Source organism: Taeniopygia guttata, chromosome 5 (assembly GCF_048771995.1).
Source record: "Taeniopygia guttata chromosome 5, bTaeGut7.mat, whole genome shotgun sequence".
NCBI classification, from domain to species: Eukaryota; Metazoa; Chordata; class Aves; order Passeriformes; family Estrildidae; genus Taeniopygia; species Taeniopygia guttata.
In genome coordinates this window covers 28,477,871-28,505,540 of record NC_133030.1, presented here as the reverse complement: position 1 = coordinate 28,505,540, position 27,670 = coordinate 28,477,871, and the positions used below count along the sequence as shown (strand labels likewise).

Sequence of the window (27,670 nt, the reverse complement as noted above, 5' to 3'; positions counted from 1 at the left end):
GGATCTTGGTGTCTTTTCCAGAGGTAGCACAGCTGCCTTGCTACATGTCTCACCTACAAGTGCGTCACTTGATACAATCTTGATTCCTCAAGACATTACTGCAAAGAATCTACTTAATGTGGATTGAATGGAATTGGCAGGATAATTGGAGATCCCTATGGAGGGAAGAGGATTTGTAGGCTGTGCTCCATTCTGCTTTCTGCTGCTGGTTTAGATCCAGATTCTAGACAGAAATACTGAGGAAAAATGTGTTTACTCATATGTGTCAGCTCTGCATCTGTCTCAAGGGAATCTTTTCTCCAGCATTGAGAAAGAAGCTTACAGCTGTTTTTAATTCTTCTAGCTCCAGGCACATCAATTCTCATGACTGTGAGTTATACTTGCTTGGGCTATCAGAAAATCTGTGATTATAAAACAGACCTCTCCCTTTAAATGTTCTTTTTTTTTAAGATGTTATATCCATGATCTGCATTTGTGCAACACAAGTAAGATAGGCTATTGATGTTTAAGGCATCTGTTCTTATCTTCACCATGACTGAATTCTCTTCTTAATTTGAACTGCCATTGTGTATGGGAAAAGTTCACTGAGCAGTGGGAAGGTGCTCCGTGTTTGTGTGCAATCTTTACTGAAAGTGCCTGCGATTTTTACATCACATTATCTGTCCTAAAAGTTTAAGTTATTTTTTTCTTCTTGTTTGTTCTCAGGGTCTTCATTTTCAGCGAAATGTAGAGGACACAGAGAAATGGTTGGAAGGTGTGGAAAATGACCTGAAAGCACCATACAATGACAATGATCTGGTGGTTTTGAACAGTCATCTGAAGAAACAAGAGGAACTAGAGGAAGACATTGCTGCCCATAGGGACAGGCTGCAAGAGCTTGTGGTCACAGCTCAGCAGTTTCAGAAGGAGAAACATTTCCTTGCTGATGAACTGGAAGAGAAGGTGGATGAACTGGTGCAGAGGTGTGTAAGTGCCTGGCCTGCCTTCTGCCAGCTTTTTTGTTCCCTGAATATTCTTTTTTCTTTCCTTCTCTACTTCATTCCTTATCAATCTGTAGTCCTCACCGGATTATCTTTAAAATTTACAGATACAAAAGGCTACATGATCCTCTGCAGGAGAGGCGGGGCAGTCTGGAGGCAAGCAGACTTCAGTACCAGTTCTTCCGAGATGTTGATGAGGAGTTAGCTTGGGTTCGTGAGAAGCTCCCCATGGCTTCCTCCAAGGATTATGGCAAATCCCTGGTAACCATTCAGAGCCTACAAGAAAAGCACCAGGTAGTGTCATGTGACAACCACTCAAAGTCTTCAGAATCAAACAGAGAACACTGAACTCAATTTGTCTCTAGCAAATTTTATCTGCTGTGCTTTGGCTAACAGGAGTCAGGGATGCCAGGGATCACTTTTATTCCTTTTCTTTAAGGCTGTGTCCATGACTTGGCAACATGCAGGATGTCATTCTGCTTACCATTGCAGTGGTGCAAGTACCATACCACAGGCCTTCTGTGGATATGTTGGCTCTTTCTGTGAACTGAGTTCAAACCCTGGCCTTTTCAATACAAAATAGATTTGACAAACTTGTGCATATTTTCATAGGTTCTTTGGTCCTAACAAAATGCTTTCAAACTCAGTACATCCAAGAAAGCTCATTGCTCAGATGTCTCAGGATGAGCTCCCAGGAAAACATTTTTCCCCAAAATTCTTTATGCTCTGATGGGAGGGAGTTAACAGGGAATTATTATGCTAGCTGACCTTCACTCCAATGGTAGCTTTCAAGCCAGCTGCTGAAATATTTCACAAGGTTAAGATGGTCCATCAGAAAAAGCAGTGCCTGGAATACTGTCATCTCAAATGCCAATAAATACCTTCCTGACAGTTCTTTAATAAGGAGCACTGTCTCTTTGCAAACACAAGGTGGAAGAAAAGATATTCCTGCTAAGATTTTCCAGCAGCAATTGCTATTTAATAATAATATTAGCATAGGGCATCCCATTTAAGTGCTATGTCAAGTGCCTTTTGGAGAAATCTGTGCAAGCTGCATTAGGATCGGGAAAGATGGGAGATCCTAGAAATTGTCAATGTGTTTGATACACACAGAAAGAAAGAAAGCCCAAGCATCTGGTACAATCATTGTGAAACAGTAAGAATGAAAATCTTGTTTCATCATGATTAATAGTATAAACGTTGTTATGTGTGTAATAACTCCTAAAATTTATGAGCTCATTGGCACGGTAAAAAAGTAATTAAGTTCAAAGAAGAAAAGAATGCTTGAGCTGAATTAATCTGATAAAATATTTCAAATAACTGAAGGAACAGAGGAGATACTGCTCTAGGCTATGATTATTTTTTGTTAATTGGCTAAGTCTCAAAATTTTTCAAGTAACTGTGAGAGTGGGAGATGTATACCATAAAATCAGTGCATAATAAAATTCTCTGACACTTTACTTACTATTGTTCTGGAAACAGGATTAAAATATAAACTTTTAACTCCCAACATGTAATTAGCTACAGCCTCTGCACCTTCTTTTTAATGATGGTTTACAAGCAAGCAAATGTCAGAATTAACATAACAGTCAAGAATTGAATATACTGTTAGTTCCACCCTCTGTTGTTTGTCCTAATGAGCCAGATTTGCAAAATTCAGTCCTTGGTTTGTTACCACAAAAGAGATTGTGAGTGAACTGTATTAACCTAAGGAAGAAAAAAAAAAAAAAAGCTGTCTTGCAAAAGAGCATTTACACACAAATATATTATGCCTTCAAACAGCTGCTTGGCTTGGAAGAGATATGGTGTTACTTTTCAACAACATCTTGAAATCAATAGGGGGAAGTTAAAGGCAAGATTAGAATCAGAGCTTTTTCCAGCCAAGTTTGACACTTGAGTTGAAAAAGCAGCTCCTCTCCTCATAGAGGGCATCTCTTCTACATTCACAGAGCACTGCAGTCTAACTTTGAACCTCCTTATTCATTGCTATGAAATCAAACAGAGCAAGGGTAAAATTGTGGGGCTTATTTGTGCTCAGGGTGCTCAGACACAGTCAGCCAAAGAATGCATGTATGCTCACCAAAAAATCACGGATTGGGCCTTGCCCACCCAGGGGAAAGTATATATAGTTTTAAAATCTACCAGACTTCAAAAATTAATTTCAAGTAAAGCCCTTGAGGTGGTTTTCTTCTCTCCTTGTCCTGTTGGCTGCCTGGCACTCCTGTACCCCCAGTGTTTACAATGGCTGCTACATAAAGACTCATCTTCTACAAAAGCACTGGCAAGTGATAAATAATAATGTGCAGGCAAATCGGTCATTCTTCTTTAGACATGTTTTATTTCAAGAAATGCCATATAATGGAATGGAACTGGGTATATTGTGGAATCTACAAATAAGAGATTTGTCATTAGAACCTTTTCCCTCCAGACTCTGAGGCAGATATACATCAAAGTTCAAACTTCATGGCTAAATTTGATTTCTATGATCACTCCTTCACCCCAAAAAAAGTCCTCTACTTCACTTCAAGCATGCACTCAGACTTTGTACTGCTGATCCACCTTTGTGAATAGAAAGCAAATTTATAAAGGAATTGCATGACTAAATTTTATGGAATAAATAAATTTTATGGAATAAAACCTTCAATTTTTGGTCTATCATTTTACACTTTACTCTTTCCAGAACCTGGAGAATGAGATAAACAGTCGGGATGCTTTGACCAAAGCAGTGATCATTACAGGACAGAAACTGGTGAGGGGAGGCCACTCAGCCTCTCGCAAGATTATAGAGCAGCTGAAGGAGCTTGAGACTTCTGTAGAGACCTTGAAGGCAGAGGCTCAAGAGAGACGACAGAGGCTTATACAGTCCTATGAGGCCCATTTGTTCCTAAATGAGGTAAGGATGGTTCCTGAGAGATATATTTTGGCCTTTCTTTTCTTAAAACAACTGACACCTATATTGTTGAATGGATGTTAGTGCTGAGAAAGGAGCAGAATTCCCACTGCCCTGATTTTTCATATCTGGTAAATAAGGATACAGTGGAGAAATGACAGTTATCTTCCCAGCAAATGGCAGTGAGTAACATGCAACTGCAGTTACTGGATTCTGGGTATACATTTTTTGGAACAGTGTCTGCTAGATTGCATTAGAGGAACATATCTAAGGTGCTCTCTGTTTTCACTGATGTGTCAGGGCACCACTGCTTTCATTTTTCTTTGTCTTGACCTAAATCAAGCTGTGTTAAGGCTCATCCCTGTATTTTATGCAGTTGCTGGAGGTGGAGGCATGGCTGGCAGAGAGGAGTTTCGTTCTGGAGACCTCTGATTATGGGAAGAATGAAGAATCCACACAAGTTTTACTTCGTAAACTTGAAGCCACCAAACTGGACATGGATAGTTTCAGGTTGCGGATTGAGAAAGTACAGGAGACAGGAACCAGCTTAATAAATAAAAACAGTCCAGAGAGGTAGGAAAGTAAAAACAGGTTTCTCCTCCAGGTCTGACAGAAGTGCCCAGAGAAGGCAAATAAAGAAAAGTTCAACTATGTTTGATGGCACATTCAGAAATAAGATTTCAGGGATCATCCATCCCTCCATCATCATCATCACACACACTGAGCTCCCCAAAAGCTTCATGGTTGTTTTAATGTTTGCACGAGATTTTTTTTTTTTTTAACAACAGACCAATTAATGCAGATCAGATTCTTTGTCCACTGTCTACTCCCAGGAACTGTCATCTAGTTCTAATTTACCACAAATGGTTCAAAAACCACTGTGCTTGGGAAAGAAAATGAACATTCCTGACAGTTCACTGTTTTTCATGGAAAGTTTGTTTTTATATCTGGGGAGGAGAATGGGAAAAGAGGAGCCATTTGTATGATATACTTTAATTTCCTGAGCTAGTTGGCTTTAATGGCACAGCATAACTCACTCCATGATTTTATCTGGTTTATTCTGTATTTTAAAGGTGTTGCAAATTAAACCTGTCAGAAAAAACAGTGTTTAAAAAGAACACTAAAACAAAGACATACTTTCTGCTTCTTATTCTTTGCAGTTCAGTAATACTTTCAAAGCTCCAGGGGATCCTAGCAGACTATCAGTCTCTCCTACAGAAGTCTGACACCCAGAGAAAACGCCTGCAAGAGCAATTCCAGCTTTATCAGTTTGAAAGAGAATTCCAGCTGGTAGATGCATGGCTTTCCAGTAAACTGTCTGTAGCAGAGTCCGATGACTATGGGCAGGACTTAGATGATGTTGAGGTAAAAGAAAATAAAAAGTATTGCATGTATTGTCTGGCAAAGCAAGGATATATTTGCTGCAATTTTTCTGTAGGTGCTGATGGTGAAGCATGTAACAATGACAAAAACTAAACAGAGCTGTTATCTCTACAGCAAGAACTCAGACTGGCTTCTGTCTGCTTTGACAAGCTTGCTGAGGTAGCATCCTCCAACAGAAAATTAGAGGTATCAGAAAGTTAGCCTTTCTTGGAATAAGGTGAGGTCAGCACATTCCATTGCTTATAAATTTGACAGGACCAAAAAAATTAGACTATGGTCAAAATATTATGCTGCAGCATTTATATCTCTTGCCTCTGATTTCAAGGATAAATTTCTCATTGGGGCACACAGTGCAGAGAGCTATAGTTAGTGTCCACTCCTCCTAGGAACTGCTGCATCTATAGACAAGATCTGTTCATTAGCTTTTGATCTGAGCAACTTCTGCTTGTCAGGATGTGGTTAATTTTTCACTGTGACAGAGAATGTTAAATTATCAAGACAACAGAAGTCTTCTTCTGACTCTGGATCATTTTACTTTATCAAACAATTTGCACTTGTAGATTGCAGTGCATAGCTTTTGTGTTATACTGAGCAGAGAAAGTGATTCCTTCTGCCTCTCTCATGGAGGTAGGCAGAAATTCTTTATCTAAATTTGTGTCCACATTTATTCTGCAGGTGCTGGAGAAAAAGTTTAAAGATTTTGTAAGTGAGATGAAACCTCTGGGACATTCCAAAGTTGTCTCCTTAAATGAGTTAGCATCTAAACTGGATAAGGAAGGCCACAGCAAGATGGATGTTATCCAGAAGAGAACTAAGCAAATCAATGAAATGTGGGAGAAACTATGCAATGCCATTGAGATAAGGACAGAGGTAGGAAATACATGAAAAACTGGGGCGTTGACTTCCCTGCAATCACCCATGCCCTTTCTTTCCCCAGCCAGTGCATTGCTCATGTTGAAACACAAGGTTTATAGGGGTAATAAGTACATTTTGTTCCATTTTTTCTAGATTCATTTCTCTTTATAGCCATTGCTTACCCTACTGTTCCTGGCAAGGCTTATACTTGAAAGATCTTATCAGCTCTGGGTAATTGTTTTCCTAAATTCACTGCTCACTCTAGTTTCCTGAGAAACAAAGCCAGTCCAACAGTTTACTACCACCAACAGGAGTCTGTCTCTGCTACCTATCAGTCTCTTTATGGAACTATTTATGTAACAGTTCACTAAACATGATCAAAATTCTCCAGGTTTTTTAACTCCTTGAAATGGAAGTAGGCACATGGAAGAGAATGTGATGGAGGACACAGAGCCAGCCCCCTACCTTTAGGCAGCAGTTAGGTGTTAAATCTGCTCACTCCCTCTCAGGAAATAGTAGTCACACATATGTATGGAAAAGCAGAGGTGACACACAGAACTCAACATTTTTGTTTGTTTTAAGGCGAGTATAAAACATCAGATGTCCTCAATCCTTTTTTTCACTATTGTTGCATGACCTGTTGCTTGTGAGGTAGCTTGAGCCCACTATTGTCTGTTAGCAGAAATAAATGCCTGACAATTGTTACATAGTCTTGAGTATAAACTAGTATTAGAACATTTTTTAATCCTCTCATTTCAAAAAAAGCATGATTTTTGCTCAATTCCTTTTATTTTTACTGTTTAGAGCGTAGAGCTTTATTCCAAGAAGTATTTTAAGACAGCTTCTGTGGTGTAGAGAGCTACTTTTAGAGGGCAATTCGTGCTCTCCATTTTGATCATTCTTCTTATGTAAGGGGATAAATCACTCTTTGGAGACATCTGTTTCTTTCCATTGTCCAACAGAACTTGAGAAAATTATGTTAACACCTCACTTTCAGGTGACTTAAAGGGGAAGATGTTTAATTCCCTCACAAAATCCCCAGTGATTTTGTACTGCATTATGACATATTACCTTTTTTCTTGTTGTAGATGCAAAATGTTGTAGAGTATTACCATTAAATTACTTTATTCCAGAACCTAAGAGCAGCCCATCAGGTTCACCAGTATGACCATGATGTGGATGAAGTAAAGGGCTGGATGCAGGAGAAAGAGGCAGTGGTGGATATAGAAGATTATGGATATGATCTTCCAGGGGTACAGACACTTCTCAGCCATCTTGAGGGTGTAGAGGTAAGAGGATCTGTGATGAAGCAGTAGCAGAAAAGCATAGATGGCAAAAAAAAAAGGAGACTGATTCTTGACTGATCCCTCTCAAGACCTTGCTTGCAAGACAAATTTATTGCACCCTTAAATATTCTTTGTGCCTCAGAAGAGGGCCTTTTCCTCCTGTTTTTAACATTGGGATATTATATTATTAATGTTTTTGCTTTGAAGGATGAACTTCTCTTCTAAAATCTCTTCCAAGCTTTTATTATAATTGCAAAGGTGTCAGCTGAACCGTAGGAAACTTCAGCTCTACATTTACCAAAATAATCTGTCTAAAGACATTGAACCAAAATTTAATGTCTAAAGAAGATTCTTTTATGTTTGATGGTAAACAAGGCATTAAAGGAAAACTGAGAAGCATTCATATTTCCAGCCTCTGTACAGCCAGAGGGTAGAAAATATATGCATCATGGTTAAATCCACTTTTGATAGAACTAAGTAGTGACTTGGTCTTACAATCCATTCTGTCTCCATTCCAGAGAGATCTAGGAGTCATCATGAAAGAGCTGGAACGGATTCGAGGAGATGCTTGGCACCTCAGCCGCACATACCCTCAAGTTAAGGAAAACATTATGGAGAGACTCACAGATGTGGATGAGTGCTGGGAAAACTTGGACAAAAAGTTTCTGGAGAGGAAGGCGAGACTGAGCCAGGCAGAACAAGTCCAGGTCTACTTCAATGACTGCAGGGAGCTGATGTATGTATTGGCTCCTTGAGTTTGGCAGTGGGCCTTATTTCTTGTCTTTCCCATATAGAATTTTCTAAATTGTAGCTGTTAGTTATTTGATTCCTGCCCCAGGTGCTCTGCAGCTTGCTTTCAAATATCTTTGAATAGCAATCCATGGCATCTCCTCAACAGCACTTCACAGAATTTACCAGCTATCAGAGGTGATCATGATGCCTCAGCACAGTGTGCATGACAAAGACATTTTTTTAGACTAAATCCTAAACAGTCTTGGAGAATTCCATCCCTGTGGATAAATTTCACAATTTGAATTGAAAATTCTGTTGATTCTGTAGGAAGGTAGGGTTAGATAGTGAAGTAATTTGTGCACCTGCTGAGACATGAGTGCTCCTTTTTCTCAGAGTCAAAGCAGCTGCATTAAAGATAATCTCCTAGAATAGGTAATGAAAAAGATCACCTTGATAACAGGAGTAGAAATACAAAGACAGCGGAATGGTTACCACTGACTATTGGACATTTACTATGCTAAGGGATAGATCCTAAGCTCAGGTAAATCATGTATAAGTTTGTGCCAGTTGAGAGGTATGGAGTAAAAAATGTTTCTTAAAAAGTATCTATCAATATGCATCTTTTCATGAGTGCTCTTTGTGCACATGAAGTACTTTTATGTGTGGTGGTAAGGTTTTCATAGGCATCTGAAAGTTTCTGTGTTCCTTTACAAAGTATAAAAATACTGTTAAAGTGTGTAACCTATGCAATTGCAGTTAGTTCTTTCTGAGAATTTGAATGCACAATGCTTTGGCAAGAACACTCTAGTAATTGAAAAAAAGTAAAATATAACAATACTAATGATGAAAACTTTTTTTTTTTTTTTTTTTATGAAAAGGAAAATAACCCTCCCAAAAACTATTGATGCACAATATGATTGCTCATCACCCACTCACTGGTGCCCAGTCTGTCCCTAAGCAGACATTGATCCTTCCTGGCCAGCTCCCCCCAGTTTACATACGGGGTATGATGTTCTATGGGGTGGAGTATCCCTTTGGCCTGTTCAGGTCAGCTGTCCTGCCTTTGTTTCCCCTCTGCCCGGCTGTTTGTGCACCTCCTCACTGGGAGAGCCTGGGAAACTGAGGAACCCTTGGCTTAGGGTAAGCACTACTCAGCAACAGCCCAAACAACAGCGTGCTGTCAACATTATTCTCATACTGAATGCAAAACTCAGCACTGCACCAGTCACTAAGAACAGAATTAACGCTATCCCAGGCAAAATCAGGACAATATTAATATCTTTTGTGAGCAAATAAAAGTCTGTATACATGAATCCACAGCCATGGGATATGTGTATTCCCAAAAGTCCAGCAGACTCAGATTCCTTCCCTTTTTACCCTTTGTCCCTGTTCTGTAGGGCCTGGGCCAACGAGATGCATGCTCTGGTGATCTCTGAGGAACTGGCAAACGATGTCCTGGGAGCGGAGCTGCTCATCAAGCGCCACGAGGAATACAAGCGTGAGATAGAAAAGCAGTGGCTGAAATATGAAGAAATGCAGCGAGCGGGAGGAGACCTGATGAAGAATGGGCATTTCATGTCTGTAGAGGTGTGTTGAAGAGTTAAATATTTTACAAACAAGAGTGAACAAAGAGATGAAACAGACAGGAGATGCAGCTTTGTGTCTCAGAATAGAAGAACTAAATGGGACAATCAAGTTCTTTACTATTAAAAGCTACATATTTCACGCGACACACAGAAAAAGAAAACACATTTTAAAGTTCTTGTGTTACATTACAATGCTATCACCTTGCATTGCTGATGTCCCTGAGTTCACCAGAAGACATGTAATTCTTCAGAAATGTCCAAAGGGGCAGGAATGTTAAAATTTCCGTGATTTTATTATGTGTGTAGCTTTAGACTTTGCCCTAGACTTTTTCTAGACTTAGAAATAGCAAGAAAACTTTCCACAGTTGAAGTCTCTCCATTGTTACCTTGTCATAAGTGCGTGTATTTGTTGAATCTCCTGATTCTCACTAGTTTCATAGTATAAGTTGCCTGGCTATAAAGTTTCATCTTTGGAAATCATACGGCAGAATATTTGTCATACAATGTGTGGAATATGCCTAAAGTTGTATTATCTAGCTACACAATTTACATGCTAAATTAATTCAAATAAGAAAAAAGAGAACTCTGACATCTTTTCTAAATTATGCTAACACCACAAAATTATCTAGAGATCATCTTCTAAACCATGAAGGCAGATTAGTGACTGTCAGTTAGATGACTAGGATTTTTCAACTCCTAGCATTACAAATATTCTTTTTCTAGATTGAAGAAAAATTGTTAGAGCTGTCTGAGCTGATGAAGAAGGTAAAGGAGAGCTGGGACATGAGGAAAGTGTTATATGAAGAAAACTGGGAGATCCAATTGCTCCGCAGAGAGCTTGAACAAGCAGAAGCGTGGCTGGCTGCCAAGGAGAGCTTTCTTTCAGATCCCTCCTATGGGGTGAGTAACAACCCTTCAGCACTCCTGAGCACGGTGTGCCTCTTAGCATATGCAGAGGGCCTGGCTCATGGACCAGCTCAGGCCTGAAATTAATCACAATCTCAACAGCAATGTGCCCTTGAGATTTGAGAGGGCAGGATCTCTGTCCTCTTGCAGAAATAAGACCAGGGCTGCATTTGACATGGTGCTGGGCTCCTGGAAGTGGTGGTGTCCAGGGGGTAGTAGAAGCCTTGGAAGAATTCCAGATAATTTTTTTCACATAACTTGCAGAAAGTCCAACCTTCCCTGTCTTGCTGAGAGCCTGATTCAAAAGGAAAAAGGGTTTTTCTGCATCTTGTACGGGGAAAAAGGGGCTTTTCCCACCTTGTTCTTCCTATTAAGTGGTAGAATGTTTTACACAGGCACCTTTATAGCTAGCTAATAAATTCCCTTTTGAACACCAGCATCCATAATTTTGTTTGTTTTGCTGGGGTTTTTTTCTCATTGTTGACTGTCTTCTGATAATTTATAAGATTGAAAAACAAAGTCATGAACTTGGGTATCAGAAACTAAGCAGAGGACATAAAAGAAGTCTCAGATGTGTTTGTTGTAGGGCAGGAACAAACTCTGTGTCTAGCACAAGCCAGAATCCAAGTATTCAATCTGCACCTAAACAGTTACAGCTGGAAGGCATGGTACTACATGGCCTTGGAGAAAAGATAAGGTTGGTATTTGAGCCCTTTTTCTCCTGCACAGCAGACAGACTGCAAGATACAGACCTTTTTTTAGAATGTAAATTCAGATTTTTTTCATACACAAATACAGGTTTAGACATCCAATTACAAAATTTTCAGAACCCTCACTTGGCTAAATAGAATGGATCAATCTGAAAATCTTAGGTATAATCTCTTTTGATGGACTTGATTTTGGATTTCTCTATGTGGCAATTTTTCCATTCAGGATTCAGTGTCTGAAGTAGAGGAATTATTGAAGAAACATCATGATTTTGAGAAGATGCTTGCAGCACAGGAGGAGAAATTTGCTCAGCTAAGCAGGAAAACTAAGGTGAGTAGTAGAAGGCTGATGAGCTGTGCAGGAAACAAGATGATGTGGGTCACTGAATGTCACTCTGTGTAAGAGATGGGTAAATGAGTAACCAAAGCTGAAATATTCAGACAGAACAAGATCTCTATGTGGATCAAAATAGACCAACTAGCTTGAAAAAGCTGCAGGGGAGAAGTGGAAATTTTCTTCCACTTTCTGGAAATTCTTTGCCAGGACCAGCAAAGTGGGTGTGAGAAACAGGGTGATCCCTTGCTACAAAGATGCAGAGATTTTTGCTTCATTCAGGATTTCCATAGGGAGCTGGAGCCACCTGAAAGTGACAGAGGATAGCAAAGGGCTGAAAATAAATGGAGACCTTATGGCTTATGATTTTTATAGTGGATTGTGTTAAATACCAAAGATATTAAGTGAGCCTCTCAGATTCTCTTTCATTGTGGGGGAGGTTTTTAAAATTATTATCCTGAAATAACCATAAAAACACAGTGGTTGTGTTTGGCTTTAGGCTGAAAATTAATCTGTCTTTTGTTCAGTGACTTGCAAATTGGCTAAGTGAAGGGACAAACACCCTTCCCTCCGAAATTTTCCACAAGAACAACCCCAAATACTCAGTGTTCTTACAGAAAACTTAGAGAAGCAGTGCCACAAGAGGAGTACAGCTTTTCCTTAGCTTATTTAAAAAAAAAAAAAATCAGCCACCAGAGAACTTATTAAGGGCAGAATTCACCATATTTGAGGTTAACTGCCACTAGTATTCATGATTTGGACAACAAAATAATGCTCAGCACATAGCAATTAGATTCAGATCTAACTCTAAGAGTGCCAGTGGAAGTACAGGCCTTAAGATTCAGTGCCAGGAGGCAGTTTATTTGGAAAACAGTTCCTGCTTAAAAATTTAAAAAAAAAAAATCTTAGGTAAATATTCATGAGTGCATTAAGGCAATTTTAAAAAAATTAATACTGTTATTTAAAAAAAAAAAATACTACTGTCCTACAGAGAGAGATGAATCTCCTGAAACAAGTGGACACAGAAGAGAGTGACCAGAAGGAAAAAGGCAAAGTTGTCCGGGTTCCTTCTCTGAGAAGAAAACCATCTGACAAAAGGAATGCACCACCAAAAGTGACAGAGACAAAGAGCACAATGCCACTGCCACCTGTGCCCACACACAGCGTGTCCTGGAGGGTCCCACTTGAAACTATTTTCTCCCCTATTGAAAAATCGCCAACAAGGTTCCAAGAATTCACTTCCTCAGAAGTCCCTGAAGTGCAGAGCAGCAACAAAACAGAAATGAAAGCTGAGACAAGGCTCGGTGAAATTATCACTCTGGCTACACCGAAGGTGGTGGGCCCACAAGCTGAGCCTTTGGAGAGTCGCGGGTCTTTAGGCTCTCCTTTATCTCCTACTCCTATAAGCCAGCAACACAGCAGCAATTTGTCACAATCACAAGCCACAGACCACAGCTCTCCTCAGGAAAAAGGTGCTATAGGCTCCTCTTTCTCCAGCCTGCAGACCAAACCAGCAGCAACACCACCTGAGCCTGGACGAAGGTCACTAGATAACTCACCAAACTTACTTCTGTCTAGCTCCTCTTGGGAGACATTAAAGAACATGTCTTCGGTAAGTCCCAGGAATTTCTGGTTCTCTCCTCACTAGTGGAGAGAAGTGTGCTAGTTAAAGTAAGGCAATAACAGGAAGTTCTGTGTGAAAGTTACAGAAAGCACTGTACAGTGAGCATTCTGGTGGATACACTCCTGGATTCAAGCAAGAAGCATTTTACGTGCCTTTGCAATTCAAACACTTTCCACAAAGACAATTGACTTAAGCAGCTATGTACAGCTTAAAACTATTTTTAATTTACCAAGATTTATAGCCTAGGTTTTAACAACCACATTGGTTTCTGTTTTTCTTTTCCTGAATTAGAGGCTATTCCTGCTGCTGAATACTCAGCAGAGCACTTAAAAACAGATGGTGTCTCACAAAGAGGACGATTTACCTACAGCCTCTGTGTGAGGTGGTAGTGCTTAGTGTTCACTCTGTTTAGAAGTCAGAGAGAGGCAGGACTTCATGGCACATTTGTTAAAGAGCTGACCAAGTGCAAGACTAGAACCAAAAACTCCTGTTTGCTCACCCTGGCAGGAAATTCACTGTTAACTCGTTGGCAGATAAAATTGTTTCTTTTTGCTCCTCTACTCTTAAGAGGAGCACGTTTGTCACATACTCAAGTGTACCAGTGCAACAATATGCATTGGTGTAACTCAAAAATTGTGGAGCTAGTATGAATAACTTGAACAATTTAAGTTGTAAAATGCATGTAATAATATAAAAATATTAATTAATTAACACACTAAGAGAAAATTCCCTAAGTAAATTGTTTGAGAAGGATTTGAATTCTCTTCATTTTAGGTGGTTTATCAAAGATACAATGGCAACTTAATGAGGATGTCCAGCTGTGCTGTCAATGTAAAGTCTAGAGGAACCAGAGATCAGTTTCTTTGTATGGCATTTATCTAAAAAATACCTTCAGAAATTTAACTTCAAAATAGCCCTTAGGCCTGTGTTAAGTAGCAATGTTCTTGTATGTCTCAGGTTTCTGCAAGTCTCCAGAACATGGAGGGTTTCCTAGAAAAGCGAGACCAGCTCCTTCCACGAAGACAACAGGTAGAAATAAATACCATCACTCTGGGTTATTTCATTGTTCCTTGAGTTATAGTCCAGATCTGGTCTGACTTCTTCAGGATAAGCTCTTGCTGAAGAGGAGCTCAGTAGTGAGGGTTTGTTTCAGTGATCCCTAAAATGCATGAGCAATTGTCCACTGGCTTTGGCAGTACCTGATCTCTTAGAGAAAGGGACAATATAATTTTTGCCTGTAATGAGAATCACACAGAACAGGGTCTGTCTGCAGTTAATGGATTTACAAACCAGAGTCTTGGCTGTATGAGCCTGTTAATTACAGTTTCCTAATTATATACTGGACCAGTATAACAACTGGTTTCAATATATCAACTGAATTAGGGGGGAAAAAAACAACAACCAAAAAAAACCCACACAACAATCAAAAAAATAAACCCGCCAAAAAAACCCTCAAAAGTCCTAAAGCTTCATGATCCTGTAACAGCTTGTGATAGTTTGTCAGGAGTGGAAGCCCTCAGCCTCATGCTCCCAAGATTTGTAATTTCTAACTCTGCTAGAACAGAATTAAGGTTCTGTTTATCTTTGAAGAACTGGTTTCTTAAATACTTAAATAGTTTCATTCAAACTGAAATCTAAATTCTTATCCTGGGAAATAGTATAATTTCAAAGCAGTAGCCTAATTATCACAACAGGCCAGGAAATTTTCTAATATTCACCACCAATCTACAGACACCAATTTTTGCTGAGTGTTTGCACATGAACAAATTGTCTCAGACTATTTGTCCCATAGAATATTTCCTCTGAAATTTTTAACTTGAAAGACCTCTTTTAAAAGGTTAATCTGGTGTGGACTCCATCTTCTGGAAGAGAAATTTAGTTTTTCTTCGCTTCTGGGAACACAGAATTTAGTGTTCAGAGATACTGAAATTCCATATTACCCAACAAGAAAAGCTCTGACTTAACCTTTCTCAGAACTGTTTCCTTTCTTTTCTCTGAATGACCAAATTGTCAATTTTATTCACTGTCATAACAAAATATGAATATAAGTTAAGGATTTATCAAGAAGAGTCTCATGTGGCACTAGGCTAAGTTTTAGTGGTACATAGTTGGGGTTGGAAATAGCTGCTAATTTTGCACATTGTTTTCAGTAGCATTCCACTGAGGCTAGTTCAGCAAATGAAGAAGAATTCAGCAGCCACATTAGATAGTAACAACACACTTGATAAAATTAACCTGTGACCAGCAGGCAGGGGCTGGTGTTCCAGCTAGGGGGAAAAAGTTGAGATTTAATGGCCAAAAAGTAGACAGAACTTGGATTATTCACCTTCAGAAATATTGCTGACCACATGGTGTAGAACTTGCTTGAACCAGGTTATGTCATTTGTTCCGTTCTGACACATAGAGACCCTTCCCTTCCTCCACACAGAAACCATAATAGGTTCTGTTTTTCTAAAAGATAACAATGACTGTGAGAACTTCTGTGATCATAATATCAACAGATTCTGGCATCCTGTGGAAGTTGCATGTGAAAGATTTCATTACTCCTATAAAATATATACTTCACAACTGAATTTTATTACCTTTTCTATTCATGTAGCCACACTCAAGGTCTTGGAAATCCTTCTATGTAAAACTTGATGGATTAAAGCTTGATTTCTATAATGATGACAAAGAAGCAACTAAGGTAATTTGTTTTTTTAATCTTCCTAGCAAACTTTGTGTCTACATATGAAAAAATTAATTTTAAAATGTCACCTTTGGTTTGGGGCTGGGGTGATCTGTTCCCTTTCAAATGTGAGCTGAGTGAAAATTCGACGATTATTGAACTCATACAACTGAAAACAGACTGATAAGCTTCCAGAAATTTTCAAACATACTTCTTTTAAGGTACCTCTTATTCAAGGATTGCCTTCAAGATATAATACAATTGTCCATGGCTCTGCTGTGGTTCTTCCTATCCAGTGATACTAGAATTAAAGCTAGAGGCATAAAGAGATGAATATGCAGTCTGCCTGCAGGTTGGTATGGAATTGAATCCTAGCAGAAAGGACACAGAACACATTTTGTTTTAATTTTATTCCCCTTCAGAACATATCCAGTGTCCTGTCCCTCGACATTTCTGGTGCCAAATGTGAGAAGCTGGTGAATTACACCAGGAAGGAGAACGCCTTCATGCTGAGGTGAGTCTTACAGAGAAGGGCACAAAGAACAACCCATGCAGCTCCCTGCCCACAGTCACCCAAGGCTGTATGTTGTTAGGAGGCATAACTGGAGCATCTCACGCTCACAAGCACAGAAGGTATAAGGTAAAACTGACTAGAATTCACCTTTTCCTATCCTTATTTACAGGCTGAGAGATGGAGCAGAGTATTTCCTTGCGGCACCTTCTCAGACACTGATGGAGGACTGGCTGCAATCACTACAGAATAATATGGGTATGTTCTCATTTCTTCCAAGAATGAGCTGTGCTTTGAGCAAGTGATGGTAAGAGAAAGAGGAGAGAATGACAAGATGTCCTTCGTTTGGGACATTTTGAGCCATCCTTTATGCCTCTTTAGAAAGCAATACACAAGTCACCTGCTACCTGGGACATAGTGACCTGGCAGAGGAATGTCCAGAGTGACTTGCAAAGAAGTCTTTCAGCTGTACTGTGGCCAGCATCAGGTTATTTTCTGCTAGGAGTGTGGTATGTGTCCTTTTATTAAGGAGCTGCTTTGGATCTTGATCAATAGCTTTTCTTCTAAATCTAGATCTCTTCTGGACATCTCTCTACATAGTGGCTTACTGGGAAGGAAGCCATAGCCTAATTATAACTATGATGGCCAGAGAAAATTGTTGTGGACCCAGAAGTGGGAAATTATACTCTACCTCTAATTTTTTTTTTTTTAATTCTCTAGGACATGGTAACAGATCCCATTCTACAGTGATGGTGCAAACTCTCATTTCAAGCACAGAGACATCCCAGAAAAGAATGTGGGATTTTCCAGACAGGGACTCTGCTGAAAGACTAAGCAGCAAAAGCTCACTCCTGAGGTATGGGCTCTGTGCCACAAAGCTGAACAGATGTCAGGGCTGTTTGTGCTCAGGTAGCAGTCACCTACAAAGAGACTGCCCTGTGGCCAAACAGTCCTGCTCCTCTGTCACTAATGTCACAAAAATAATGCAGCCAGCAGGAGCAAGGCAGTGACTGTCCCCCTGTACTTGGCACTGGTGAGGCAACATCTCAAATGCTTTGTTCAGTTCTGGGCTGCTCACTTCAGGGAAGCTGGAGCATGTCCAGAGAACAGCAATGATGGGTCTGGAGAACAAGTCCTACCAGGAGACTCTGAGGGAGCTGGGGTTGTTGAGACTGGGAAAAGGAGGCTCGGGGGAGACACAGGCAAGGAAAACACAGCTACAGCCAAATTCAGAAACCTGGCCTGTTTAAATAATTTTTCTTGCATTTGAAGTCTGTACAAACCTTACAGGCTATGATGTGAAATCCTAGTCCCACAGCTGGGCAGATTTTGCTGCTGAGGTAGACACTTAATGAATCCTTACACCTTACTTATATAGAGACTTAAACTCCTCTAGATTATACCTGATTTTCTGATGATGCATTTTGTTTGTAGGAGAACACCTTCCTTCAAAATCAAACCAGAGAGAGAATCTGCAGAATTTTCCAGAGATTTTAAGAAAGATGGACCTACAGGGACACAAGCCACAATCACGATCTAAAGCCTAGAACAAAGTGTAAATAAAACAAAACTGCTCCCCTCTCTACTAAAAGCAGGAAGAGAAAAATAACATTTGCCTCAATGAATTACAGACACTTATATGTTTTAAGTTAATCACTTCCCTCTGAACTTTTAAAATTATGTATTTAATCTCATAAAATCTTTAAATATAATTAAACAGGATTGTATCTGGTATACTTTTGTGTGTACAACAACTTTGTCATTTGCCATTATTACCCAAGTGTTATCTATTCCAAAATACTAAACCAAAGGGCAGGGGGACCTTTAAGCCAGACTGCTCACATGAAATGATTCTGTGAGAATGGGGAGCAGTGAGCAGAGCGTGAGGTGCAAGCTGTGAGTTAACTACATCCATGTGCAAATAGATCTGCAGATACCAACAGAATAGATTTATGAGGTTTGGGTGGTCTGTGCAGCCAAAGGTAATGTTATGTGCTTCCTACAGCGCTTTGTGGTCTCCACAATCTTTTTTTACAACACATTAACCAACAATTCTTTATTTGCCAATTCTTTCTAGATGAAGCTACCAGGAAAAATGTCCTGCAGTGTTACTCATTTTTAATGGAATCTGAAACTTAAATAAGGCATGAATAATCAGTGTTTCAGTGTAAAAGGAGAAGAAAAGTAGGATAGCAAGGAGGAAGTCTAGTCCCCAGACAGCAAGCTTCACATGCTAAGGTATCGTGCAATCATAGGGAAGAATATATATATTTACCTACAACCTCTGTTTCTGAGCCAAAGAAAAGTTACCTAGCATGAAGCTGGAGAGAAATGGCATTTTATCCCTCCAGAACAGTGTAGCTAATACCTCAAGTCCTTAACTCCTCTCACAAGGACTTCAGCCTTCATCCCTTTTTATACAGACTGAAGCATCACTCTTGCTCTCCGCTTGCAGTCCTCTCCTCTGCACTGACTAGTTCTCCAGTGGTAGGGGAGGGGAGCACTTTACACCAAGTTTATGTAAATACTTTATGGGCACATGCACCATCTACAGTTTGTATTCCATCTGATTCAGATCAGTCTCAGGCATCCAATACCTGAGCTAATAATTTCATCTTTTTGGCTAGTTCATCTCTCTCCTCTGTTTGCCCCAGCTGGAGCTGCTGCCTGTCACAAAATACAAAAAGCCCAGCACATCAAAATAATGGGAAACAGATGCATTTCATTATTGTTGACCATTCCTAACTGATTTTAAAAAAAACAAACAAACAAACAAAACCCAAAATAATTTCAGTATTTTAAACTTACCATTTAATTGAACAAAGATGTGCCTTGGCCGTGGCTCAGTATAGCTGCCTCCCCGCCCTGCTTTTTGCCATTCCACTGAAGAAGGTTTTACCACAGGAAGTAGCTTTTATTCCAGGTTCTCCAGGTTCTCATTGTAAGCCAGAAAATCTTCTCCCATATTTCTTCCATTCAATCTTGAAACCAGTGAATGCCCTATGAAGTTCTCAGCAGGCATTTAGCATAAGCAGAGCTTATACACCTGGAAAAAGCCTTGTTTTGTGCTTAAGTGCATAAAGATTTTCATGGGTCTGGTGCTCTTTTTCAATATTTTATTTTTAATTAATATATTATTAAACAGTTAAAAGATACAAGCAAGCAATTTCTATGAAGAGCAGGTAATATTATAAGAACAGTCTCATTTCCTTTGTGTTTGGCAGCAGATAGCAAGCTCTGTATTTTTGAGGGTTTTCCAGCAAAACGTTCATCCAAGGGCAGTGATCTGGGGTGCATTTCGGATAAGGTTTTTGGCAGGCATGCATCCATCTTCAGTGGTTAAGCGAACACAACACCAGACCAGCAAGGCCTGGTTTATAAGTATGGCACATGCCTTTTTTTTTATGAGATGCAGAGAAAAGCAGCTTTCTCCTGGAAGTGCCTGCTTTGGTTTGCATGCACTCTGTTCAGTCACAGCACAACACGTGGTATTAGGCCAGGCAAGAATGGGGCCAAGGGAAAAAAACAAAATCACAGCCTCTGAGGAACAACCACACAGCATTTCAGAGGCCCTTAGACTCCATGTTTACCCCAAAGGGAACAAGGATCAGTTCTGAGCACAGGTCACTGATCAGCCTTAGGCCACTGAAACAATACTTTATATTTCTGTGGTCTGGGGGCAGTGCAAATCAGCATGCTCTGAACTAGAGTTCAGCAGGGCTTTGAGGGACAACCTGTGCCAGACACACCTTCCCACAAGCTGCACAGACAAGACTGTACAAGGTGTAGGTCCCTCCAGCCTGAAGAATTCTCCAGCAGCCTCTGTCCTCACAAATGCCCTCTAGGTCCTCCTACTACACCATCAAGCCAGGAACACACTCCTTCAATGTCATTGAATCATAGAATCATTTAGGTTGGACCATCCAGTCCAGCTGTGAACTCAGCACTGCCATGTCCACCACTAAACTGTGTTCCCATATGCCACATCCACATCATGTTACAAAAACAAAAAAGGTAACCAAACTGAAACAAAAAGGCACTCCGATGGGCAATGATACAGCCCTCACATAATTTCAGGCTCTGAAATGCAAAAATATGTTTGAAAAAGCTATTATAATTTAAGGCTACAGAGGTACCACATGGGGCACCAAGGAAATGAAGGGGCACATACCTGTCTGTGCTACTGGCTGCAAGATTAGACAGCAGTTCCCAACCTGATTTTAAGTGTTGGCAAAAAGACTGGCCAGTTCTCCCAGCAGAGTCACACCACCTTCCCCACCCACAGCTCCCTCCCTCTCACCCTCCCTTTGTAACAGGATTTAACAATCCCTCAGAACAGTAATTCCCCACCAGCTGTGGGTTACCTGAAAACCTTGTGGGTTTGTGGCTCCTTCACATTTTACTGGGCTTTTCTGTTTGTATTAGCAGGACTATGAATGCACCAAACATGCCACAATTATTAGGCTGTGGAGCATTTTGAAAGACCAAATTTTCTCACTGTGGCTGAGCTGCCTTGGTGCTGGGTACATGCTAGCAAGGTTCACAAGGGTTACAAATTGTTCTCTGTAGCCCATGGACACAACAGCCATATCTTTTTGCAGCAGCAGAACTTTCTAGGACCAGCCAGAGGAGCATGGAAATGCTGCACACCCTGTGCACATGTGTGCACAGAGCCATGTGGGCTTGTAGGTGCCCCAGAGAGCTCCACCAGGACATGCTGCTCTCCTGCGCAAAGGTAACAGATCCAGCTGGATCAACTCCCAACTCAAAATGGCTCTTTATGTTTTGTCTTGCAGCTAGGATCTGATTAGTTCTTAACTTCTCATGACCTGAATCCCTAGGTACAGCTGCATTCCAGCTGTTGACTCCTCAGTTCTGGATGGTCCTCCTTACCTCAGCAAGTAAGCATTGTACATGAATTGCTAAGCCTTAGCCATTGCCATTGCAGCAGAAGCAGCATTTAGTAGATGCAGGCTTCAGGCAATGAGTCTTTTGTAAATGCTCTCCCTTTGAGTTTAAATATTGTCTGTGTGTACCAAAAAGACATACCCCTCTTCCTTGTTCTTTTTCTGATTTTGGATTTCAAGTACAACTAATTCTAGATCTCAAGTGAATTTCCAATACAGAAGAAATATGTAAGATTTTCCTTGGAAGTCCTGATGAATATGTTGCATTTGGAAAAAATAATCCAGAAGCAGGCCCAAATTCTTCAGTGTAAGGAAGTCTGCAAACTTCTCCAGCTTCTGTGAAGCTCTGTTTTATATTGCTCAGTATCCTTCCCTATGATCTTTTTAATCTAGTGGAGGGCTATAAAGATGTTCCAAGCTTCTAGCTCAAGGCAAAGTCTTTCACTGCATTCCAAAGCAAATGAAAACCAGGTGTCATTTTCCAAATATTTTCCACCAGCAAGGAGGAAAATGAGTGTCCTATTTTATTAAATTTGTGCTCTATTTTATGTAGCACCTATTAAAAATACTTCACCTGTGATGTTGGAGATAGAAGACTATAAAGGGAAAAATCTTCTGTGTGTGAAAATACAATGGCTCTGCACTCTGTTAGTGAGTTATGTTGTTCTACATTAAGTTTACATCTGGAAGGAGAACCAGATTTAGTGATCAGTCAAGATCACTAAATTAAATATATTTGAGTCTATGGCAATTATTGTTCTCAAGCTTCTGCAATGAAAAATTCATTTCAGGCTCTTGACATTTTAATCCATAAAGGCACTGCTGATATAAATCAATACAATCACATGTGCTTTATGTAGAACTTTTCCTGCAGCCAATGCTCAAAAGAACTGTGCTCACTCACTCCTGCTACTGCCCTCTCTTTTGAAATGTAACCACCCCCTCGGTGGTAGTCTGGAGCAGCATTTCTGTGCCAAAGTCTTGCAGGGGAATGGAAAAAAGAAATAACTTCTACATCAGCAAGGGGAATGGGCCAGACAGAGTGCAATTGTCCACACTGCAGTTTGGCTGCTTTTCACATATATATGCCTGACTTCAAAGCTGAGCCCACCAATTCAGCGCAAATTCTAGTTGCTCAGCCTATCTGAAAATCTGGACATCACTGAATGTAAATGGCCAGGACTTGATCTGTAGTCAAGTATTGAAAGGACATCAATAATGGGCTCAGGGTTGAAGGGACAGGTTCATACAAAAACTATCACCACCACCATATACTGTAACATCAAGGAGATCCTGGGACGTCCCTGCTAACCAGGACCCTAATTTCTTAACAAGTAAGACCACATTGTGAGACTTTTGTGGGCTGAAAATGTGGGGGAAGGAGATAAAATAAATGCTTCTGAAAGCTGGGAGCTTGAACACAGCAAGGTGAGAAATGTACAGGTTTCGTCAGTTTTCTGCAAATGATGAACACTGTGATAAGTTGCAACGTGACTGTGATGTGCTGCAATGTGCTTCCATAGCCTTCAGTGGGGAACAGTGCAAAAACCCAGCTTAGGGGTATCCAGAGTAGCTGGAGAAATTCCCAGTCCTTCTGCTTCTCCTTCGTTCTACAGCACTCCTGATCGCCTGGAGGAGCAGGTCTTTGTTATTGAGGATGTTGTATTTGCTCAGGTTTACAAGTTTGTCAAAATTTTCAGAGGAGTAAATTAGCCTAATGAGGTAGTATGGTGAGCAGTTGTTCTCTAGATTTACTTTGCCTTCTTCCATCTCCGAGTGACCACGCTTCACCCCTGCAGAGAAAGACAAAAGCCACGACAGTGAGATGAATCTGGGATACTATCACACAGTGTTGTAGCAGACTGATCTACTCGGTAGGACCCACTGTTAAAAACAGCCCCCAAGTAATACTGCAAACCCACTCCACAGCTTGAAAGAGCCATTTCTGGCCAATTTTCCCAGTTACTCCTCCTTCCCCTCCTGCTAAAGCTCAGACCCAGAAATCTCTCAGCAGAGCTGACACAAATTCTTACATTCCTCCTTGTCCTGCCACTGCAGATATCATTCCTTGGCAGCATGCCCATGGGTCCACATCCATGCCCAAACTCCTTAAGTCTGATTCTCAGACCAAGGCACACACCTGGAACACTTCTCAAAATCTATGATTGCCCCTAGATTAGTGGTGACAAATGCATGTCTGCCGGCTAGAGTGAGTGGACATACAAAGAGACCTTGTGATGCTAACCACACAGGACTGCCTGTTGCAGAGTGCAGAGCATCCTACATCAGACTCTCAGCAAACTCCAGCCTGGCCTCAGATTATGCCTCTTGGAACTGGCAACATCCATACTCCCTGTTACAACAATGTTTTTTCTAGGACCCCCTAACTACCTGCACCTAGGATTTCAGCAGTCTCATATTTATGTTTCTACAAAATTTTTTGCCTCATTTCTTTGCTGGTTTTTTTTGCCTATCTCCTTGCAGTCTGAACCAAATATGCCCAAAATGCTAATACAATGTGAGATGACTATTAGCAGGGCTACAGACTGCTGAGATATTCCTTATGATTTCAACCAGAACCTCAGGAAAAAGATACAAGAATTGTGCTTGACACACAGCAGGTGTTAGTCTAACCTAGTGGTTTCTGAACAGTGCGATCTCAGGGTGCTACACACAGGCTACACTAGAAGTGGCTGAATTAAAAATATCCAATGTTGCTTCACTGAGCTTCACAATACTCAGAAAGATGCATTATCTATGCTGTCCACATCCAGATAAAGCTGCATCTGCCTCAAGCACACCAAAGCAGTCTGTAACTGCTGCACTGCAAATGGGAACTTCACAGGCTGAGTCCTTTTAGAACTTAAATAGTTAAAAACAAGAAAAATAACTACCCACATTCCACAAGATGTCTCTCATCCCCCTAGAAACAAAAAGCTCCACTGTTAAACTTGAAATCCATGAAAGCAGGTTGCCAAGGACCCCCTCCTCCAACCACCCACATCAGTTGCTGGTTGTCAGCTCGATGGATGAATCAGCAACTGCTCAGAGACACGCAGGTGAGTGTCAGAGCTCACCAGTTCGGGCCTGGAGCACAGAGAACTGGCAACAGCCACTGTCATTTATTTTTCATTCAGAGACATTCCAAAATCTTCACCTGCTTTACCTGCCACCCACTGCTCAACGGTTGGATCTCACCCCACGTTGCCATTTGGACCATTTCCAGCCTCCACTGAACAAGCCTAGCTCCCTCTGTAGAGTATCTCCTCTTTTCATCCACTGAGTTTCTAAGTGTGATTTTCTTGATTTAGCTCTTACTGTACATATTCACTGAGCATCACTGAATATCAGAGCAGAAAAGTACTTTTTGCTGCTATTCCTACCCTTCCCAAATGCTCCATCAGAGACTTCCATTTTGCTCTGGTCCCACTTAGGGTCCCCATAGAATTTTGGGTAAAGCTGGAAGGAGCTCGCCCCAGGCACCTCCCTCTCCACCACAGGCAGCCTGCCTGGAGAAGGCAGGGACGCAGGGCCAATTCTGGGGCTGGATGGCCCAAGGGTCAGATCCTGCTGCTGCTTTCCAGCCCACCAGCAGGTCCTTCAGGGGGCCCTTACCTCCCTGTTCCCACAGCTCTCTGGGCCCTTCTTTACTCTCCCTCTTCCCAAGTGCCAGAAAAATTCCAGCACTCTGCACATCAGGCAGAACATAGTGTCAGGCACAAGTGAAGAAGACCTGCAGCACTGCTGCAAGGGACAGTGACATGAGCCATCTGCCACAGGCAGGGCTGGAGGAGGCAGTGGGGCACTGAGTTGCCCAGGACTGTGTCCTCCATGCTTTTCAAGTGGAGAACAACCAGCAGGAGTATGGAGGCTGCTCTTCTGCCTGCCATCAGTGGACATGTAATACATACCAGGGGTAGAGCATAGTGCACCATTCTGTTGCATTTACCTGGCTCCTTGAATTCCTTAAAGGTGTCATTCACCAAGGGAAAATGGATTACTATAGGTGCTCTGGGATCCTCTGCGTCCGCAAATATGTAACATTCTTTTGGGTTCTTCTCCTCTTCTGGACTTAGCTCCACTTTGGGGAATGGGATATTCTGTATCTTGCAATATTTGTATGTCATCTCTAATTGCTGTGGACACAGAATGCCACGAAGTTAAAGCTCTAAAAAAAGAATCAGGTTTACTCAGGTATCCTGGAAAACAATAGCATCTTAACTCATTCCCTAGAAACACTGTGAAATGTGTAGTGCAGTAGAAGCACTATGAATGTGTAGTCCAAAGTGGCCACAGTAAAACCTTACTTTTGATCACCACACATCAGTCAGACAATGACACTTATCACCCTGTAACATTTTTTACAAGCCCAAGTGAATGACCCAAAGTCACACTCAGAATTCATCATGACAGACCAGGAGAGGTCACAGGCATGTCTTCAGATAACAATTATTACTGCAATTCGCTGGGAATTCTAGGAAGTGGATGCTGTAATCCCCTACAGAAAAAAAAAAGCCTAACAGTTTTTGTATAGTTCTGTTCTTGAAGGAAGTTTCTTTCTCCTTCAAGGTATGGTGATATATGATTAAGATTTAGACATCCACTTACTTAAAAGTTTTAATAAGACAAGAAGAGTTTTACACTGCAAAGAGCAGAGTAAGTTAATCTTCTCACCTTGAACACATTTCCCAAACCATAATCAAGGGATATAATGACATCTACATTCCTCTCTGGCTTGAAAAGTGCTGCACCGCTGGTGTTGATGAAATAGCCAACATCTATCAGACAAAGATATTTCTGCAGCGGTGTCAGACTGTTAGGGAAACCGTCCAGCACAGTGTCTGAAAAACATTTTAATATAGTTAGTGATGCACTTTTAGGAAAGGAGGAGTGAGTAATTCTGTCTGTGCTATATGCTAAGGGCAGCTTCTTGGTTACCCTTCCAGACTGAGGTCACCTCCCTCCACAACCTGAGCCCACAAACACAGCCTCAGGAGCATGCCCTTCAAACTGCACATCTGGACACACCTGGCCTGTTTCCACACTCTCCCAAGCACACTCACAAAGGCAGGCTGTGGGGCAGCCAGACAGAGGACAGGCGAGACAGAGACTCCACTGACCTCACAGCTGCTCTGGGGAGTCATTTTTCACAGAATACAGACTTCAACAGATTTTTTTCCCCCCTAAGAACTGGGAAAAATGCAAACAACAAAAACAATTTCACAGTGTAGCAACACAAGCAACAAATGCAATACATCATTGCACTTTTGCATTGCTCTTTTTTGGTTTTGCCTTCTCAGGGTTTGCTTTCAACCCCTCTCTTAGGCTGAAAAGTCTGACTTCAACTTGCTTTCAGTGATGTCATATAAACTATCTCAGCCATGCTTTAAAAAAAATACCACATCATGCATATAACATCACCTACCAACAGCTTAAAATACTGCTTGAATTAATTAAACCTCATATTAATGCCAAAAGGGGATTACACCAACTGGCAAGTTGAAATCTAAAGCCAGTTTCTGATACCTAGATTCTTACTTCTCTGCTAGCAACCTCACCATCTTGCCCTGTAGACAGCAAGTCCTCTACTTTTCCTCTAGTATACTTTCACTCCCATGGAACATCTTGCCGTGGTTTTAAATATCAAAATAGTGGTTTGAGAATGTTCCTCAAGTTCGCAATATGAGGCAGCAAAGCCCAGAGCAGAATACTTGAGCCTCAAATCATTGTGTTTAGGCATTTTAGGCAACTGTTGATCACAGAAATACTGTTGCTAAGTTTCTGCATTTCAGTTCATTCAATTGCTCTGCTTCCTTGGCCTCATTCTGTAGTGTTGATTTAAACCATGCAGAGTAAATCTAGCTTGTTCCATAGCCTGGAATGTTTCACACCAGCTTGAAGTAATAATTCATAATTTTTCCATTCCCTCCCTGCCAAGTCTTTACAAAATGTGCTTATTTTAATGTTCAAGGCTGCTGAGAATTCACAGATTCAACTGTAATAAGAGACATTTGCTTGCAGACCCCCACAGAAGAAACAGAGCTTACTTTTTAGATTTATTTGGCCTGGTGAATATTTTTAGATGAAATTCCATTATCTCTCTTTTCTTATCACAGAGATGGAACTTTGTAGCATTTATTCATGACTGTGTATGTGAACTACAAGTAGACACTTTTCTTGTGAGAATCCCCTCTTTCATCCCACATCCAAATAGAGATTTTAAAGAAATCCTGTCTCAGAAATACCCTTGAAAGCATGAATGCTACTATAAAGGCATTATGCTAAATCCAGACTATTAGTT

General features: G+C 40.8%; 2 protein-coding genes across 5 annotated transcripts in view; one reads left to right on the top strand and one right to left on the bottom strand.

Annotated features, from left to right (window-relative positions):
• Positions 1-18,196, top strand: part of SPTBN5 (spectrin beta, non-erythrocytic 5) — a 92,853-nt gene extending 74,657 nt beyond the window's left edge. The window contains exons 52-69 of the mRNA XM_072930011.1: positions 706-962; positions 1,088-1,274; positions 3,661-3,873; positions 4,247-4,443; positions 5,031-5,235; positions 5,929-6,123; positions 7,242-7,397; positions 7,913-8,130; positions 9,524-9,713; positions 10,436-10,612; positions 11,552-11,656; positions 12,651-13,271; positions 14,241-14,312; positions 15,883-15,969; positions 16,374-16,465; positions 16,635-16,720; positions 17,183-17,318; positions 17,897-18,196. Coding sequence (XP_072786112.1) covers positions 706-962; positions 1,088-1,274; positions 3,661-3,873; positions 4,247-4,443; positions 5,031-5,235; positions 5,929-6,123; positions 7,242-7,397; positions 7,913-8,130; positions 9,524-9,713; positions 10,436-10,612; positions 11,552-11,656; positions 12,651-13,271; positions 14,241-14,312; positions 15,883-15,969; positions 16,374-16,465; positions 16,635-16,720; positions 17,183-17,318; positions 17,897-18,002 — 3,300 coding nt within the window. The 3' untranslated portion in view covers positions 18,003-18,196. The remainder of the gene's footprint in view (positions 1-705; positions 963-1,087; positions 1,275-3,660; positions 3,874-4,246; positions 4,444-5,030; positions 5,236-5,928; positions 6,124-7,241; positions 7,398-7,912; positions 8,131-9,523; positions 9,714-10,435; positions 10,613-11,551; positions 11,657-12,650; positions 13,272-14,240; positions 14,313-15,882; positions 15,970-16,373; positions 16,466-16,634; positions 16,721-17,182; positions 17,319-17,896) is intronic.
• A 1,364-nt stretch (positions 18,197-19,560) lies between these two features.
• LOC100229594 (cytosolic phospholipase A2 beta) overlaps positions 19,561-27,670 on the bottom strand; it is a 49,875-nt gene continuing 41,765 nt past the window's right edge. For all 4 annotated transcript variants that reach the window (XM_032748793.3, XM_072930012.1, XM_072930013.1 and 1 more), the window contains 3 exons: positions 26,044-26,210; positions 25,319-25,505; positions 19,561-23,162 (listed from right to left, as the gene is read on the bottom strand). In XM_032748793.3, the coding sequence (XP_032604684.3) occupies positions 22,924-23,162; positions 25,319-25,505; positions 26,044-26,210 (593 nt within the window). In that variant the 3' untranslated portion in view covers positions 19,561-22,923. The remainder of the gene's footprint in view (positions 23,163-25,318; positions 25,506-26,043; positions 26,211-27,670) is intronic.